This window comes from Chiloscyllium plagiosum, unplaced genomic scaffold, assembly GCF_037043375.1.
Source record: "Chiloscyllium plagiosum isolate Xiang-an unplaced genomic scaffold, Cpla_swu_hap1 HiC_scaffold_18, whole genome shotgun sequence".
Classification (NCBI taxonomy): Eukaryota; Metazoa; Chordata; class Chondrichthyes; order Orectolobiformes; family Hemiscylliidae; genus Chiloscyllium; species Chiloscyllium plagiosum.
Window position 1 is genome coordinate 61022765 of NW_028270156.1, and position 19960 is coordinate 61042724.

At 39.6% G+C, this 19960-nt stretch overlaps 1 protein-coding gene across 5 annotated transcripts in view; it reads left to right on the top strand.

Annotated features, from left to right (window-relative positions):
* ptdss2 (phosphatidylserine synthase 2) overlaps positions 1-19960 on the top strand; it is a 95115-nt gene that overhangs the window by 20241 nt on the left and 54914 nt on the right. For all 5 annotated transcript variants that reach the window (XM_043706178.2, XM_087996734.1, XM_087996735.1 and 2 more), the window contains 2 exons: positions 7122-7204; positions 13189-13256. In XM_043706178.2, coding sequence (XP_043562113.2) covers positions 7122-7204; positions 13189-13256 — 151 coding nt within the window. The remainder of the gene's footprint in view (positions 1-7121; positions 7205-13188; positions 13257-19960) is intronic.

Here is a 19960-nt window from a genome sequence, read left to right on the forward strand (position 1 = left end):
TGTCACCTTTGCTTTTGAGTTAGGCTGTACTAGTCAATGGGAGGTTGAAGGCTTAGGGTGGCACAGTATAGAGGCTCGTTTGATGTTGTTTCAACACCAAGGCCTAGACCTGTATCCAAGATCTTCAAAAGTCATTGCAATTCATTGAGGGACAGTGCTTGGGAAATGAGAAAAATTGCTGGTCGCTCACATGTTTAGGATTGATAAGCAGCGCTACCTGTATTCTGCTGCATCAAGTTTCACTTGCCCTACAGCCTTGTATTTGGTTCTCTCCCTCTTGCTTAATACAGCAATAGATTTTCTCTTAACTGTGTAATTCCTCAAGCTTCATAATCACCTTCAATATTCACTCCCTCCACCTGTATGATATAGTAGCAGCAGTGTGTGCCATCTGTAACATGCACAGCAGCAATTTCCAAATGTGTGACCTCTACCAGCAAGAAGAACAAGCATAGCAGATGCATGAGAACCCTATCATCTGCAACTTTTGATTCAAATCACAAACTATCCTGATTGGAATTATGTCATGAGGTCGCAATCCTGGAACTTCCTCCCTTACCCTCATGCATTGCTTTGTTTCTTGATCTTCCTCCATTAACAGCTGTATCCGTAGTTGCCTAAGGATACACTAACTATCAATAATTCCTACTAATTCTCCTCTCTTCTTATCCCTTTTAATGATCCTTTTCAAAAGCCACCTCTTTAATCAAAATTCTGATGAAAGGTCACCAGACATGAAATGTTAACTCTGCTTTCTTCCCGCAGATGCTGCCAGACCTGCTGAGTTTTGCCTGCAATTTCTATTTTGCTTCAGATCCTTCAGCATCTGCAAATCTTTGTTATTATTCTTTAATCAAGTGTATTGGTCACATCTCCTCACCTCTACTCCTTTGGTTTGAAATCTGTTTTTCTTTTATCTCCATGTAGCTGCATGTGTCATTTTTCTATGTTAAAGGTGTCATACAAATGTAAGTTTTTGAGAGTGAGGGAGGATGGAGTTTAAAACACTTGTGCAAGGTACGTTCTTCATACACAGGGTGGTGAGTGCCTGGAGCACACTGCCAGAGGTGTCGGTGGAAGCAAATACTCTGGCAGCATTGAAGAAACACCTGGATGAATACATGAATAGGAAGGGAATACAGAACTATGGATCCTGTAAGTGAAGACAGTTTTAGTATGGAAGGGCAAAATGTGCAGGTTTAGAGGGCCAAAGGGCCTGTTCCCATGCTGTTTTGTTCTTTGTATTGCAACGGAGTGTACACGAGTTACTTGTTGAGTGTTGCTATAGTTCAGATGGGTCCAGTTGTTGGCTTGCCAAGAAGTGCGTGAGAGTTTTTCGGCTAGCCAACAATTGGATCCCTGATCCAGTATGCTCAAATCATAGTCCACTGTAAAAATTTAGAATTTAAATTCGGAAACCATCAGATGTTAATACCCTCTGCAAGGGATCAGGGGTTGCAGCATCCAGCCAAGGGAGAGAGCCAAACCAAGGTTTAAAAGTTACCGTGTCACACCTGTTGGTCTCTAATCTCTGGCTTGCAGCTCGATTACTTTGTGTCAGACCCTCAGAATATGTCTGGTTTTTGCTCGCAGCGCCAAATGTAGAATTTGATTAAAAATTAGCTTCAACAGCTGGGACTTGAGAGCTGAAAATCAAAATTCAACACCGCTTGAACTGACAATAATCAGCCTTTCTTTCCAATTACTGCATGCCGTTGGCTAAAACTTGAGAGAGAAAGAGATACTAATTGTTCCCAATTTCTCTCCTCAATTTTTCACGCTTACAGAGAGAAAGGCAGAATTTTTTATACTTAATTTCTGACAACTACTGATATGTCTTATCACAAGATGTTCGTCATTTGTTAGGCCAGTACATTGAATTTTGATCTGTTGTTATCCTACTGATTTTCTAAAACATTGTGTTACATATGTCATTCCATAACCTTGTTTTTTGTATATGAATGTCTTTGTTTGGGCTGTAATTAGTTTTTCAAAACATGTGCGGAACCGTTTTAATCAAATTCTGAAGAGGGTTGCCAAGGTTAGAAAATTTATGTAAATTCAGCCTGTCATGTCTGCTGAGATTAGCAATGCCACCGACTTTCGCACAGTCTTTAACTTGTATTGTGTTTTCCCCAGACTTGGCCAACTTTCCCATCAGGCAATTTAGCTGTTTCACACAATTCCACAAGATATGGGGAAATTTCTTTACTGACAGAGTAGTGAGCCTGTGGAATTCTCTACCACAAAAAATGGTTGCATCCAAAACATTGAATATTTTCAAGGAGGAGTTTGATATAGTTCTCCTGAGCTAAAGAAATCAGCGGATATGGGGAGAAAGCGTTAGATGATCAGCCATGATTTTATTGAATGGCGGAGCAGACTCGAAAGGCTGATTGGCTGACTCCTGGTTTTGTTTTTCTCTATTTCTATTTGTCTATTTAAATAACCTTTGTAAACTACGTAGTAAGTTTGTCCATCACGATGAACATATTTGCGAACCGTAGTTCAGTATTTCTTGTAACACTGTAACACCGTCTTCAGAGTTGCTGTTAAGTGCCAGTCTCAAAGGAGCTATGTTTCCATGTAAATTTTCATATAAACGTTGATAGCATTTATGGGTGTTTGATTTCTTTACCGTATCTGCCCTCAACAACCACAGGCTATTGGAGAGAGAATTCAAATCTCTCTGGCTTACGTGTAAAAAGTCCTTCCCTGGTTTCACTCTTGAATTGTTTAACTTTCTCTTTAATATTGAAGCCTCCTGTGGATTCTCCAGTATTGCATGTGGCTGACAGTAGACTATAATTGCTGTTTGTTAAAGGCTTGTAAATTTGTGGCATGTTTCCAAATTAGTGTTTAATTTCTATCTGACAAACTTCTGGAATTTAAACTGATGAGCTTGACAAACAAATTCTGTTTTATGCTGACAAGGTCTGCTGACCAATTAACACAGTTGGCAGCTGAATTATTGATCTTTGTTCTTGTAGTCCATTGGCAATTTGAACTGGAATTTTAAGCAATGTTTAGTAAATGAGGTTAGGGACTTAAAGAGTTCATTTTGGAGAAGAGTTGAAGTTTGGTAATTCTATGCCTTGTTCAAGAAATGGTGCAGTTTTCCTTTTCAGTAAATAACCCTGACTCCTTGACCTTTTGACAACCTGCATTCCTTCTGCTCATGGTCATATGTAAGATGCATTTGGCGACAGAAATCTGTCACTGTATCTTGAGCTGATCAGGTGATTAATTATGTTTTCCCATAATGTTAAATATTTGCAGTAAATACATATTTTGAAGTTACTGTAAGGAGCATGTCATAGGCAAGCATTTTGCTTCAAGATATTGCTGATCTAATTCAAAACCAAACTCTAATTTATTTGTCATGTGCATCTCTGAATGAGAGTATTGGTTACAGACCACTTCCAACTATCGTTTAAAATAAATTTTGAGATATTGAGGCAAGTTTTATGTCAGATTTGTCTCTCTTGATTTACTGCCATACATGTAATAATGAGTAATTGGTTATACGCTTCATGTTGATAGTATATAATGTTATTTATATTGAAAAATTGAGGTGATCCTGCTCAGTTGACTTGTGAATGATAAAATTTAATATACAGTAAACAGTGCTGTCTTGATCTTTTCTGGGTTTCACATTTTTAATTTTTGCTTGGTCTGCACATCCCAAACATGCCTCACTGCTTCCACCACCATCACCACCCGCCCAACTTCTTTTGCTAAATACATTAGTGCAGTAATAGTGTTTAATTTTTTTTTGTGCTTCATTGAATGCATTTAACTTGTAGTACCAGTAACAAGCTTACACAGCTCCTGAAATTGTTTTCAGATTTTTACTGAGCCATTAAATGAAACCTAATTAGGCTACATCTTAAGTGTGGAAGGTTTAACTAGGTCATAACATTCTCTTCCTGAGGGAACATAGAAGTAATTTCCTTTTGTGAATGTAAGTCAGACAGAAAGTTGATCTCAGTGAAACAGAATGGTACATATATACATTTTAGTTAAACAAGAGTTAGTAGGATAACAAATAAGAATTATTTCCAGTCTTGACACAATTATCTCTCTACTGTGCTTTGTTTTTAAAAAAAGAGGAAACAAATGTGGGTGGCACGGTGGCACAGTGGTTAGCACTGCTGCCTCACAGCGCCAGAGACCCGGGTTCAATTCCCGACTCAGGCGACTGACTGTGTGGAGTTTGCACGTTCTCCCCGTGTCTGCGTGGGTTTCCTCCGGGTGCTCCGGTTTCCTCCCACAGTCCAAAGATGTGCGGGTCAGGTGAATTGGCCATGCTAAATTGCCCGTGGTATTAGGTTAAAGGGGTAAATGTAGGGGTATGGTAGGTTGCGCTTCGGCGGGTCGGTGTGGACTTGTTGGGCCGAAGGGCCTGTTTCCACACTGTAAGTAATCTAATCTAAAATATTTGTTTCCTTTGAATCCTGTTTCTGCATCTGGAAAGCAACTTTGTGGCAACCCAGTTAGTCACGCTAGGATTTTCATCTGAATAAGTTTATGTTCTTTGTAATCTTAAATACTGTTCTGTTTGAAGAATGTGAAAACAAAGTCTGATATTACTTGAACATTTTTGGCTTTACTAGGAGGCATGCATCAATTGTGCCATCCACATCTGTCGTCATATATATTTTTGGCTAGTTCAAACAAAAAAGCTGTCATTGAAAGATATGCCATTTCATTGTTTGTACCGTAAACATTTTAGCCTTATTAACGTGAGATCCTTTTCTTTTACCTTTCCTGCCTTTGCATGCCGTGTACTCATTTTGATCGGAGACTCAAACAGTGGTTTGCATTTATTTATATGCAACTATTCAGCTGCGTAATCTTGAATTATATTTTTACTCCTTTTGATGTGTTTGTAAATGTTCTACCTGAGCAAGCCCACATACAATCATTTGCAGTGTGCATTTACTTGACCAGTACATAGATTTGCATTTATCCATAAACTAATAAATCCAATGCTCTGATGTTATAAGTAATTGCTGATTTGGTCTGTACAATCATTGTTGAGATACTCTTAAAAAGATAACATTTTAACGTGTTAGCAGTGGAGTCTCTAAACTGTATGAAGGAATGATTTATGGTTCATAGCAATGTGGTTGAATTTTCATGGTGAAACACTTATTTTTTTTGTGACTGTGTTTCAGTAGAAGAAAGAGAACATTTGTAAAGCACAGGCTTTAATAGTGCAAAGCCCTTGAATTAGCTAATGTATTTAATTTTCCTTCTGTTGCTGTAAAAAAAAAAAAACAAAATCACTTTGGCACACAATTGCTTGTTGAATGATGATCCCCCTCAATCTGGAGGGAAATTAATTTATTCCTTCATTTTTCACATCATGAGTGTACAGCAACTAGATGCTATTAAAACTTCCGAATTGACGAGAGCTGTGTCCCCACCTCTTATCTCTCAGACATTTTAAGCATAAAAAGGATTGCGAATAACGTGCACATTTTAAAAGACAAGTTGTTTATCAGCAATATGGTGACACTAGAAGGTTATCTTCACTGAACACTGTAAGGACACTAAAGCAGGATTATTCAGCAAATGCAGTTTTAATCATATTATTGCAGTGAATTGAACTAAGGCCTTAAGAATGGGCACCCTTTCCTCTTAGGAGCTGGGCAGTTTTCATTGGTATCTATATCTTTCAGTCTCTTGCACCTGTCTCACCTTTAAATCACTTTTTAAAACTTACCTGTTTGCCCAAGGTTTTAGTTGCCTGTTTTAATATATCCTTATTTGGCTCTGCAGTTTTTAACTAGTGAAACAGCCTGAGACATAGTCTAACATTAAGGGAGGAAGGTACATAAAGGCAAGTTTCTGTAGTTAATGACGACAGTTCTAAATGTAAAATATGTACTTCATCCAGCTGATTCAGTAGAAGGTATTTACTGAAGTCACTGAGTCAGTTAGTTAGTTGCACCAAAGTTAAATTATCTTTACTCAAAATCCTCTGTTCATGCAAGCGAGCAAATCTTATGTACCTGTCTTCTCATACGTCATCCACAAGTATTAGATTCTGATCTGTATAATCCTTTTAAGGTTTTCTTTTGTGCTGTAGTGTAGTTTTACTCCTTTTGATGTGTTTGTAAATGTTCTACCTTCTTTAATGAGCCAAAACTAGTGTTGAAGTATTACCCTGTTACCACATTTGGATGTACACAGTAGTACCAAACATTTGAGGTTGAAGATTGTTGCTCCATATGTGAACAAAACCAGTTTAGGCCATTTGTACATCTTGGTTCAAAGCTTTCTTTATATCCATGTGCAAATAGTGAACATAATTGAATGTTAGTGGATAATACTCTGAGGTTTTTTGTACAACTTTGAAAATGCCTTTAAGTTAACATTCATGTAATGTTATTTACTATCCCCTTAACTTTACAGTAATGAAAGAAAAATGTATTCCTTGATATCCGGATGTGTTCCACTACTGTGGCCAATTGACACCCGAGTCTGTAGGGTTCATCTTGATGAGAAAGAGCAATAATTGCAGAGGCTTCACACTCAACTTAAAGAAAAACAAAACTTTAGAGACTTTCTGCCAATTTTCCTTTCCTTTTTTAATTTTTCCTGTGTTAGCAAAAGAAACAAATGATAAGAGTGCATGCGACTGGGGAAGGAAGTAGTAAGAATCATTGAATATTGGGTGTGTGCGAATGAATTGACTCTCTGATTTGTAGAGCTGCCCCAATTAACAAGGAGATTCCAAGAATATTTGAGGTGGGGCATGGGGTAGAGGTGGCTCAAATCTATTTGTGGAAAATTCTGGAATCTCTTCAACCCTGGGAAACCACACTACAGACTAGAAACAAATTTCTCAATCTGGTTGCAGTCGTCCACTGGCCTGTTTATCTTGCTCTAGTTGCTGACTGGAACCAATTTTGGTATATATGGGGACATTCAACATAGTAGTTATTGCCAAACTGGCTTAGGTATCATAGTTTGTAACAGGAAAGTTAATATTCATTTTATAAAGCTAAAATTTGAATTTGACCAATACTTTTATGAAAAGGATGCATCTTTGAAGATGATTTTAATTCAGAAATCTTGAATGATTCTGCATTTTACTTTTTGATTTACAGAGGGATTGTTGCCAGCATTCTTGTGTTCCTTTGTTTTGGAGTCACTCAAGCAAAAGATGGGCCTTTTTCCAGACCTCATCCAGGTACGGTACTGCAATTTCATAATGGCTCTGTCCGTCTGTCTTTGACTAAGTCCTGCAAGTATAATGAACGTTCAAAGTATTTTACTTGCATAATACACTCTGTCTCACAATCCAAAATGAAATCAGTTGGAAGGCCCTCTGTAGAAAGACTATAAATGTACTGTGTCAATCGTGACCTAGTTTAGTATATTACACTGTCATTCCATATCAAGTTGATTTGATACCACGCAAGGCAACTCTGAAAACAGTATTTTCACTACCTCAGACAAAATTGCAATGGTGCAGCCGCAATCTAAAGTTCCATTGTGTAGATTATTTGCAGACATTTGCAGGATACCTTGTGCCAAATCTCTTGTACATCTTAGAGAACGAGTAGGACAAGTAGTTACCTGTTCCTACTCTGCAGTCTTTACAGGTCTTGGTTAGGAAGAAACTGAACCTCTTAATTATCCTTTACAAAGTTTTTCTCTGTCTCTACACCCAGGCTTAACCAATCAAGTTCAGTGAGTATTGATAGGTAAATCAGGCAAAGTGAAGGGCTAAGGTTGGAGGATTTAATGACTGTCACTAACTTGTTACACAAAAGCAAAATACTGCCGATGTTGGAGATCTGAAATAAAACTCAGCAGGAGTGACAACATCTGTGGAAAGTGAAACAAACTTGTATTTCAAGTGCAGTATAACTTTTCTTTGAATTGAAGATGGCATCAGAGAGCGTAACAGAACCTATTCAAGGTAGGCAATTTTAGAAGAGAAATGTTTTTGAATCAAACACTGGCATGTGGAAGCTTTACAGAGGGTGCAGAGGAGATTTACCAAGATGCTGCCTGGACTGGAGGGCATGTCTTATGAAGAAAGGTTGAGGGAGCTAAGGCTTTTCTCATTAGAGTGAAGGAGGACGAGAGGTGACTCAATACAGGTGTACAAGATGGTGAGAAGTATAGATAGAATAGGTAGCCAGAGACCTTTCCTAGGGTGGAAGGAGGAAGGTTTAGGGAAATGTCAGAGGTAGGCTCTTTACACACAGGGTGGTGGGTGCATGGAATCAGATCTATTAAGAATATTTAAGTGACTCTTGGATAGGCACATGGATGATAGTAAGATGAAGGGTATGTAGGTTAGTTTGATTTTAGATAAAAGGTTGGCACAACATCGAAGGCTGAAGGGCCTGTACTGTGCTATACCCTCTTTTATGTTCTATGGTTCCAGCTGATATTGGTGGTTTGGTAGACAATATGTTTAATTTTACAGTTGGTTACCATGGCAGTTAGTCACTGAGCATCTACACCTAAAGCTGCAAATGGTTTTTTTTAAACAAAGGAAAGGGACAACATTTCTGGAAAGGCTCAGCAGGTCTGGCAGCATCTGTGAAGAGAAGTCAGAGTTAACATTTTGGTTCTAGTGACCCTTCCTCAGAACTGTTACAGTATCTGCAGTTCTTTCAGCTTTTATGTAAATGACAAGTTAGAAAGATCTTAACATAAATAGCAAAGACAGTTTCATTGCGTTTCTGAACGTTAACCTTTTTCAGATAATTGATCCAAGAGAAATATCACTCCTATCTCAACTCTTTAATTTCTTGACATATCCCAATTCTTTTCCTTGGATTAACTGAGACATTTTAATGACTTCTGATGGCCTAAATCTCTCTTCAGTTCAGATAACTTGAAAACGTCCATATGCTGTCACACCCTGGGTTGTTCACAGACCACTGCTCCCCAACCCTACTGCTCCGTCCCTCCTCCATCCACCGCTGCTTTTTTCCCTCTCATCCCACTTCTTTTCTCTTCTCCCATCCCACCACTCCTTGCCCTCTCAACCACTTCTCTTCCCACCCCTATTTTTCCTCCTTTTTCCCCCCTCTTCTTTTCTATCATTCTCCTTTTTCTCACCCCCAGTTCCATCACTTTTTTTTTTCTCCTTCCTGCAGTGTTGAACTTGACAGCACCACCCGTCTCCCCTAAGGGAGCAGAGTGCGGCCCTCAGTCAGCTGAACCATCCATGAGAGTTGCTGAACTCCATCTGGACAGTTTCACACCTCAGCCTGGGCAATACCCAGCTATTTCCCATTCTTTCCCAACAGTTACGAGCCATTATTCAACCCAACAGTACTGACAAGCACCACACCGAGAGAGGGGAGGAAATGAAGCAAGTCCACTGATCATAAGGAGGGTTCGGAAAGCCACAAATAACTAAGGAGCACAGCTCCACTATGCAATGGCCCGTGAGATCTGGTGTTGAGAGAAGCCAGCAAGATTCCATGGGAATCAATGCTTCCCTTGAAGTCTTTTCACTTTAGATGACTAACAATTACAATTTTAAAGTAAGCTACAATGAAGATGTCCTACAGTGAGGTTGATTAATTTTTGTGTGTCAAAAGTACTCGACAATGTTTGACAGTGCCACATTTGTGTTTTTTTAAAGCAATTTGAGATACATTTTGAGCCAGTTTCCATCCTATAGGATGCATCAATTACAGACAATAGCCTTTGCAATTCAGATGCAGTTGAAGATACAGATTACATCTAAACTATTATGTTGGGTTTTTACCTGCAAGGGTTCTGCCAAATGCATGTCCGCTTTTATTTATGGCATGTCCGCTTTTATTTATGGCATGTATTGGTATGGCACCAATGTTCCCTCCAATTAATGCAGCAGTTTGGAATTTCTTGCATGGACTGCATGCAAATTAGTTCCTTTAACTTAGCACATATATGCACTTACACAAAAAGAGATTAGTATATTTGGACAAATAAGTTGCATGCTACAAAAATTTAAAAGGTATGTTGATCGGCACATTGCATTAATGCTACTTTTTCTGTTCTGAGACTGGTGAGTGGCACGTTAGAAGGTACAAACACGGGTGATAATTTACAAATGATCCTTTATTGATGGGAGGTAAATGCTAAATCTATCATTTGTAAACCAGGACGAGGAATCTAGAATCATCAAATAATTTGATAAAACGCACCTGTACTCATTTTTAAAGTTGACGTGATGTTCTATGGACACTTTTTTCCTTTCAATATAAGTTGAGGCCTGAAGTATCAACATATTTTATCTTCATTGAAAAAACATACAAAACTAATAATAAATGGGAGCACATCACTCCATCATTAAACATGCTCCTGTTTAGTCAATTTTTAAAAATAACTTGTAACATTTCTGAGAGTTCCTCCATACCCTGGTCAGAACGATGACCATCTCTAAGACCTTTGCAAAAGGCTCTGGCTAATACATGAAATATATAACACATACACTGGAAATCTAACATCCTGCAACAAACATGCTGCAGGTTAGTCAGCATCTGTTGAGAGAACAGAGGTGTTAATATTACTGGTGTGGACACACAAACCGGTTCAATAACCACTAAAAGATGCCTCGCTGACTCTTCCCTACTCCTGAACATCTATTTGTTGACCTGTCCTGAGTGCATATTAACATTTTGTTAATTATGGATCTATATTATAGTTAATATAACATTCTACTTTTGTGCAGTATAATAATTCTTATTATATAATACCTCCTCCAAAAGCAGAGTTAACCAAATGACCAGGTCCTAGAATTGATTCTGTTGCCCAGAAGGCCCACGTTCAATGGTGAATGTCATCATTACTTTGGCAAATTTTCATATATAATTAAATTTCAAGCAACCTATTCGCATTTATAGTTTGAATATAATAAAAATACTTCATGTCAAAGCACATTCCTACAATGTAGAATCTTATCTTGCTGAAGTAGCCATGGTTTTTAAAAAAGTCAAGTAGGAGACATAAATTTGTGGTGGGATTTGGACTGAATTGGAGTTTATCTGTTCTGTGGGAATTTCCTCTTGATTAAAACTATCTTAATAGATTTTACATTTTTTAAAATAATTTGTACAGTTCTTAAACACCACAGGTACTGTGTCCCAAGTCCAGCTTCCTCATGATTAGATCTTGTTGGATTTCGATTTTTCTGGCTCATCAGCTTCTAACTGACTGCAAACTCTGTAATGTTCATGAGTGTCATAAAAATAACCAGGATGTGGATCACAGCATAGGACTGCTCATGAGTCCTCATAGCCATTATAGGCAGAAACATTAAAGATTTAAACATTGTGTAGATTTTTAAATATGTGTTAATCTTACAGTGGAATGTTTCATGTTGGAAAAAACCATATTTGTTTGTTTGGCCTGCAAGAACAGAAACAGAGAAAATCTGATTTCTGATCCTTTCCCGAAAGTGCATTCAGAATGTTTCCACCAGCACAGCAGGTAGCTTTGTGTGGAGAAAATAGGGAGGGCCAGTGGCGAGGCAAATCTTAAAGCATTGTAATCATTTAAACGCATTGTAGACACTATGTTCATAATGCTGACTGGTTCTGTGTTCTGGAATGAAGTGAAGGATGATCTTTTCATTCCGGAGCTTACTCTGTTCTGCGAGAAAAATGTCCAGTTTTTGGACATTTACAATTTTTTTGATCCCTGGATTTGAGTAAATGCATCTATACTGCAACTTATTTTTCAGAGAAGTTTATTTCTGGAGTACCATTTGTCTTTTGCAAAGACAACAGTCTGGCTTCTGAAACTTAGTGAGAGGGGAATTTTTAAAAGTTTATTTTCTGGAATATTGCACAGCTGTCACTGTGTATAAATATGCAGTATTAGAAAGCAGGTTAGTGTTGTACAGTTGGAGACTATAGGCAACTAGTTTTGTTCTTCCTGCCTGTAAGGAAAGGTAAAGAAATGTTGGCCATGTTGATCCATGTGTTATTGTTTGTTTTGGGAGGGTTCCCTTTTTACGACAATTTGTAATCCAGGAGCTCCTAAAACATGATAAATGTGTCTCTTAGGAAGGATACCAAACAACGTGTGACACTGAGCTGCAGTAATATTAGGACAGATTACTAAGACCATTGCTGAAGATTTAGCTTTCAAAGCTTTTCTAGAGGGTTGTGAAGAGACTTATGGAGGGAATTCCTAAATTTATGATCTTGGCAGCTCAAGGCATAGTGATCAATGGTGGGGCCCAGGGACTTATGAAAGCTAAAGAGGCCAGAATTGGAGGAGTGTAGAAATCTGTGTTGTAGGCATGCAGAGGCTGTGGGGCGAGAGAGGGAGGGACTAAGTGATGTGGGATGAGGAGTTTGAATTTGAGGTGAGGCAGGAAACCATTGCAGCTTTATGGCCAGACTACTTTTGTGATTTGTTACACTTTTAAAAAGACCAATCCTTGCCGTTTAAAGTCTTATATATTAACTGTCCCATAATCCTTATTTATGTAATATTTCACAATCTGAAAGATGGAGTCATCAGTTCCTTCTATACAGTGTCCTCCATATGAACATGAAAGAGTTTACCTTAACATGTATGCATCCACCTTGACAACCCCATTATCTTTTCTCTCGATTCAGACACTGAGGCAGGATGAAATTCAGGGATCTCGTGTTTCTGGGTGTTAATAGAAACTAACGGATGAATCCAAGATGTCCATCCCCATGTTTATTCCAACTGTAGGTTTAGTTCTGATTCTACAAGCACCATATTACCAGAACCTGGGTGGTAGATATGATTCTAGGGCCTTTGGTTGGATAACCCAGACACTGACTTTCTTTTAAGGCTATTCATTATCCTCCTTGTGAGACAATACCTCACCAATTTCCATTAATGTATTGAGTGTTTGGAATAACAGTGCAGCTTTTCACTCACATCAGGCACTGATCATCAGACTTCTTACAAAATCTTTTTTAAAACAAACCACTTCAAAACAATAGAGAAGGTTGTGGTGTTTGCTTAAGTATTGATGTGGTGGAAGGCTGTGGCTGATCTGATTTCTCCTGACAACCAATTGTTAAATAGAACTAGTCAGTTCTCAGGCAATATATTTCTGAATATATTGATATATTTTATGATATCACAGTAGTGTTGCGGTACAGGAGGAGGCCATTTGGCCCATTGTATCTGTATCAACATAATCTATAATTGAAAATTTCTCTCTTACAGCATACTGGAGGTTCTGGTTATGTGTCAGTGTTGTGTACGAACTGTTCCTTATCTTCATACTTTTTCAGGTAAGGGAACAGTCATTGTTCACTCAAATGTCTTTAATTATTTCCACAAAACTGCTTCCATATGTTTACAGAATAGATCTCTCTATCCAAGCAAAGTTTTGTTCTTCCTAGTTATGGTAAACACTGGTGTTGATGATATCTCCAAACTCCACAGTGGATGTTTTTGTGGGGACTCATTGTTCATATTGTTTTGTGATGAGCTGTGAAATACAATCACTGCTTTGAACTGTGCTTCCATTAATGAATGCCATTGCCAATCTGGTTGCTGATGATTGCAAACACAAATGTGTTGTTCGCAAGATTTCAACTGCGCTACTTATTCATTATTAATATCCAAATGCTTCTGAGAAGCCTGGTATAATAGTCAAGGCCATAGTTGAATATGCATTGTAACATTTAGCTAAAAACTTTATCTCGTGTGTTCTTCTCTTGAATTGCACCTTTTGTATTGATTTTCTGCAAAGGTTTGGCACTGTCTCTTAATTTGGCTGGCAGGCTGGCTCTTGAATTAATGACGGAATTGGGGCATTTAAATCTGAAATTTGAATATTTGTTATCCACTTGCCTTCATGTCTCAACATCCAATTCAATTTAATTATTCCCGGCTTGAAAGTCTGTTGAGATTTCTGTAGGAGCTCTGTCTGATGAAACATTTTAAAAATACAGTAATATTTGGGTGAAGTATTAGCACTGAAGTTAGAGAAATAGGAAATAGAAGTGGATGTAGACTGCTAACCCCATTGAGCCTGCTCTGGCATACAAGTCGATTGTGGCTGTATTTCTACTTTAGTGCCAATTTTCTCATATCCCTTGATACCTTTTAATATTTGGCAATCTATCAATCTCCGTATTGAATATACTCAATGAGTGAGCTACCATAGCTCTCTAGGACAGAGTCTGAATTGAAGGAAAAGATAATGGGGTTGTCAAGATGGATGCATATATATTAAAATTTTTCCTCCCTCCCTCCCTCCCCCCCCCCCCCCCCCCCCCCCCTCCCCCTCCCTCCGTCCTCTCCCCCCTCCCCCAAAGAAAAGAATTCCCTCTTCATCTCCTACTAAATAGTCTCCTTCTTACCTTGGGACTCTGTTTCCGGTTCTCAAAACTCCCAGCCAAGGAAAGTCTGACCCCTTTAAGAATTGTGCATACTTCAATGAGATCAAATCTCATTCTTCAAAGCTTCAGTGAACATTGGTGTGGTCTCCTTAATCTCTCCTAGAAAACAATCCCACCATGCTGGAAGTCAGTCTGGTGCACCTTTATTGTACTCCCTCAAGACCCACCTGCACTGGAGGTGTGACAAAACATGTTGGAACAGGTTGATTAAAATGACCGTTTCCCTTAAATTAGGAGACTAAAACTGCACAGAGTACTCCAGGTGCTATCTCAGCTGTATACTGGTGCAGTTAGATGTACTTTATTTCTGTACTGAAAAGGCCAGCACATATTTGCTTCCAGCTACCATGTTCTAACACACTTACAAGCCTGTATAAATCCCTTTGAAGTCTCTTTGTATCCTCCTTGCAACTCACATTTCCACATAGTTTATGGTCATCAGCAAGCTTGGAAGTATTACATTTGATCCTGACATCCAAATCATTGCATTAGATTGTGAATTGCTGAGGCTTAAGCAAGTTAGTGACTTTTCAGTTTTTTCCACATGCTATAAATATGCTCAGTGAAAAATATGATTGAATGAATGTTTTTTGCTTCTCTATCCAAATCATGATTTCCATCTGCCTTTATCTGTACAAGCATATAATTGCATACACATGCATCATTATGTTCATTTATGGGCAGCATGGTGGCTCAGCGGTTAGCACTTCTGCCTTACAGCACCCGGGTCCTGGGTTCGGTTCCCGCCTGTCTGTGTGGAGTTTGCACATTCTCCTTGTGTCTGCATGGGTTTTCTCCGGGTGTTCCGGTTTCCTCCCACAATCCAAAGATGTGCAGGTCAGGTGAATTGGCCATACAAAAGTGCCCACAGTGTTAGGTGTGTTAAGTCAGGGGTAAATATTGGGTAGGGGAATGAATTTGGGTGGGTTTCTCTTCAGAGGGGTGGTGTGGACTTGTTGGGTCGAAGGGCCTGTTTCCACACTGTAAACAATCTAATCTAATCATATATTAGGGATGACCTTGAAGATGAGCTGTTCTGATTTAATAAGGCAATTGTTGTTAATTTCACCTATATATTGATGAGCATATTTCTCATTTTAGGTTCAGTCTTAATATAAGTAATTGGTTGACGATCCTACAAAGTTTAATTCAAGGGCTGGAATATTCCAAAACATTTTCACGTTTTGCATAACTACTTATTACTAAATTGTTATTTGACTAGTTTGTAAGTAGTGGGTTCTCACATCAATGTTTTCATATGAGACTTGGATTATTTTAAATTTCTCTTTGTAATTGAAACTTCATCAAAACTAATTGCATACAAAGCCACCAATTTAAAACTAATGTATAATTTAACGTAGACTATGTTAAGAGACTGAAGATGATTCTGTTGTGTTAGCTTGGTTTAGTGAGACAGGGATTTGCATTTAAATGTAATATAGTCCCCTGTCACTTTATATCTGGTCATTTGTGCTGCGTCTGACCCGAGTGTTGATTTTGGACACTGGAAAGAAGGCGATTGTTGTGTTCCCTCTGTCATCGTTCTTTACCGTAAGTATAATTCAAATAGAATGCTTCATGTAGCTTTATCCATTTTGCTGGTGCATCTTTACCATTCTCATGTCAGCATTTTTGTTAATTTGCTGATCTCTCTAACTTGTGCAGACTTTTATGAAAACTTTCTTATTATCAAGCACAATGTGCTCTCGGGTTGAACTGGTAATGTTGAAGCTAGATGAATAGTGCATTGTAGTGAGGCATAACTTCGTGATTCATGTTGATTTGACTAATTGATTACAACATAGTCCTCAGGATCCCTAGTACATCAATGAAATTTACAAGACTGAAACCTGTGATTGAATTGACCATTGTACCAGGAGTTAACGGTACAATCTTTCTAGCGAGAACTATAAAATTCCATAAATGTTTTCTTTCAATTGTAAGTTGAATGAGTAATTATGAAGTAACACGTATTAACAAAACCTGATTAACCAGTCTGTAAATCAATACAGAGTCAAAAATTGCTCTTGAAAGCAGCCAGCCATTAGTATAGTACTCAATCTCCAAGCTGATCTTTGACCAGATGATAGACCATAACTATTCATGTAACAATATCTTGACTTCATTGATAGTATTGAGATTTGAAGAGGGAAGCAAAACCTACATCTTTTTGCTGCTAATAGCTTCTGAGTGATACTTCTAAATGGACACTGAGCTAATTGAGATCCGCTTTAGAGAGGCAGGTGAAGTTAATCCTGGATTTCCCTTAGAAACACAGTCGGCATTACTTGGTACCTCCAGTGGGGAATAGAAGAAAACCAGTTTAGTAGCCTAGAGTTGTATGCAAACTTCATCATTCGTAAGCTCTTGTGTTTGTGGGACATCACAAATACAAGTATGTTGTTCACAGTTGCATGTGTAGTGTCTGAGAAATCTGCATGGATATGAGCCAATGGATAAATACTGTTTTCTTCATCTCTATCTCCTAAATTACCCAATTCTGCGGCTTTTATGATGTCTGATGCTTATGCTCAATATTTTTGTAACTAACCTGTTGAGAGAGTACTGCACTCAAAATATAGGGTACTTATGATAATGAAGCCGAGACCATTCACTCTCTCAAGTTCATTCATCCATAGAAACCCTAGTGTTCTCTTCTATCTCTTTAGCATAGCATCTAAGAATATACAAATTTGTTGAAGAGTTATTGCTTTTTCTGCATTTTTCTGAAGGCTATTGTAGATTTTTATTCAACCTACTTGAAGTGCTTCCTGATTTCTCTTCCAAGTTGCCTTGTAAAAGTTTGTTGATGTTTTAAGTTAATTAATGCTCTGGATTTATCTCTGCTGTTCCCTGTTGCAATTCATATACCTTGATGTTTTTGTTTCCTTTTTAAAAGGCCAGTAATTCTTCCAAGGTTGGATAACCTGAATTTTCCCAGCCTGTGAAGCCTCTTGGCTGTTCTCTACATTGTCTCCAAGGACTAAGTTAAGCAGTACTCCCGACAGAGCATGTTATAACTCGGTGTTACAACCTCAGATATATGCACACTGATTTGGTGATGTAACTTAACATTGTTAGCTTGACTACTTTAGCCAGGTGGCCAAAAGCTTGCTCCCAGGAATAGATTTTCTGAAGTATCTTAAAGGAGGAGCAAGGCAATGAGGTTTAGAGAAGATGTTATGTACTTTTTGCCCTAGCAAATGAAGACAAAGTCAATCATGTTAGAGCAAAGAAAATGAGAACTGTTCAAGAGGCTAGAATTAGACAAGCCAAGAACTCTGAGCATTGTAGAATTAGAAGAAATTAGAAGTAGGGAAGGTCAAGGCCATGAAAGGATTTGCAAACTTGGATGAGAATTTCAAAATTGAGGAATTTCCATCCTTCACGTCATGAGCACTTATTTTTTTGCAGTAACCCTTGCAGGACCTTTTCAAATAACTTCTGGAAATGTAAGTACAATACATCCACTGATTTCCCCTTTATCCAGAGCAGGTACTGCATCAAAGAACATCAATAGATTAGTCAAATATAATTTTCATATTCAATTCATGATTCTACTGTGTTAATCCCATTGACTAACACAACCACCTCTCTGCCTTCTCCTAGTTTACTGTCAAATATGCTGTACCCTTCCAAGATTCAGAATCCAACTTGTCATCCTGCAAACATACCCCTGTAAAAGCTATCAGATTGTAACTATTCATTTCTATTTTCATGTTCAGTTCATCAGTTTTGTTTTGAATTGGATGAGCATTCACATACAGCGTCTTTAGTTTTATCGCTTTGCTCTAAATCTAAATTCTAATCTTGTGTTGCTTGACTCTTACATTTGTTCTCTTTTCCCCCTTTCTGTACTAATATCTTTCTCTTTGCCCTTGACTCCAAACTTTGATTTATCACATCTTCCCAAACTTGATCTCTTGCCCCACTCTTTAATTGAAATCCTTTCTGCCGCTTTAATTTTATGATTGGCAAGAAGATTGGCTCCGGCATGATTCACGTGTCAACTATTCTATTGGTCCAGATCCCACTTTATCAAGTGCTTCGCAAACCAGACCTACCATTTTGAATCATGCATTAATCTCTCTAATCTAATTTGCCCAATGCCAGTTAGCAGTGGCTCAGGGAATGATGCAAATCTTTTGAGGTTCTGCTTCATAATTTTGCACCTGGCTCCTGATGATGCAGAACTTTTGTTTTTATTTCATATTTACTACATGTACAATATGTGGAAGGGGGTGAGGGTGATAGGCCGGAGTGGGGGCGGAGAGGTCAGGAAGAAGAGGGCGGTGCTGAATCCGAGGGTTGGGACTGAGATAAGGTGGGGGGAGGGGAAATGAGGAAGCTGGAGAAATCTACATTCATCCCGTGTGGTGGAGGGTTCCTAGGCGGAAGATGAGGTGCTCTTCCTCCAGGCGTCGTGTGACCAGGGTCTGGTGATGGAGGAGGCCAAGGACTTGCATGTCATTGGCGGAGTGAGAGGGGGAGCTAATGTGTTCAGCCACGGGGCGGTTGGGTTGGTTGGTGCGGGTGTCCCAGAGGTGTTCCCTGAAACGTTCCGCAAGTAGGCAGCCTGTCTCCCCAATGTAGAGGAGACCACATCAGGTGCAGCGGATACAGTAAATGATGTGTGTGGAGGTGCAGGAGAATTTGCGACGGATATAGACAGATCCATTGGGGGGGGGTGGGCATAAGTTTTGCACTTCCTGCGGTTGCAGGGGTAGGTGCCAGGAGTGGAGGTTGGTGGGGGGTGTGGACCTGACGAGGGAGTCGGGGAGGGAGTGATCTCTCCTGAATGCTGATAGGGGTGGAGAGGGAAATATATCCTTGGTGGTGGGATCTGTCTGGAGGTGGCGGAAATGACGGAGGATGAGACAATGTATCCGGAGGTTGGTGGGGTGGAAGGTGAGGACCAGTGGGGTTCTATCCTGGTGGCGGTTGGAGGGGCGGGGCTCAAGGGAGGAGATGCGGTGGAGAGTGTGCTGTAGTAGCGAGTTTGTCCTGCTCAAAGACCACGCCGGCCCCGCGACCAACTCCGGCTCCACGACCAGGTCAGAGCTCCCAGCCCTGCCGTATTTTCACTATCCCTCCAGACCTCCCCCTCTCTGAGGATGAACGATCAGTCCTCAGCAGAGGCCTCACCTTCATCCCCCTACGCTCCCGGATCAGTTAGTTCGACATGCGGCTAGATATAGAGCATTTCTTCCGCCGCCTTCGCCTCCGCACCTACTTCTTCAACAAGGACTCTCGCCCACCCTCTGACGACCCCTTCTCCTACCTCCAACGCACCCCATCCACCTGGACATCCCGTGCTGGCCTCTTACCCGCCCTCGATCTCTTCATATCCAACTGCCACCGCAACATTGACCGCCTCAACCTGTCCACCCCTCTCACCCACTCCAACTTCTCACCTTCACAACACGCAGCCCTCCACTCCAACCCCAACCTCACCATCAAACCGGCAGACAAGGGAGGCACAATGATAGTTTGGTGCACCGATCTTTACACCGCTGAAGCTAGACGCCAACTCGCGGACACCTCCTCCTACTGCCCCTTGACCATGACCCCACCTCACACCACCAAAC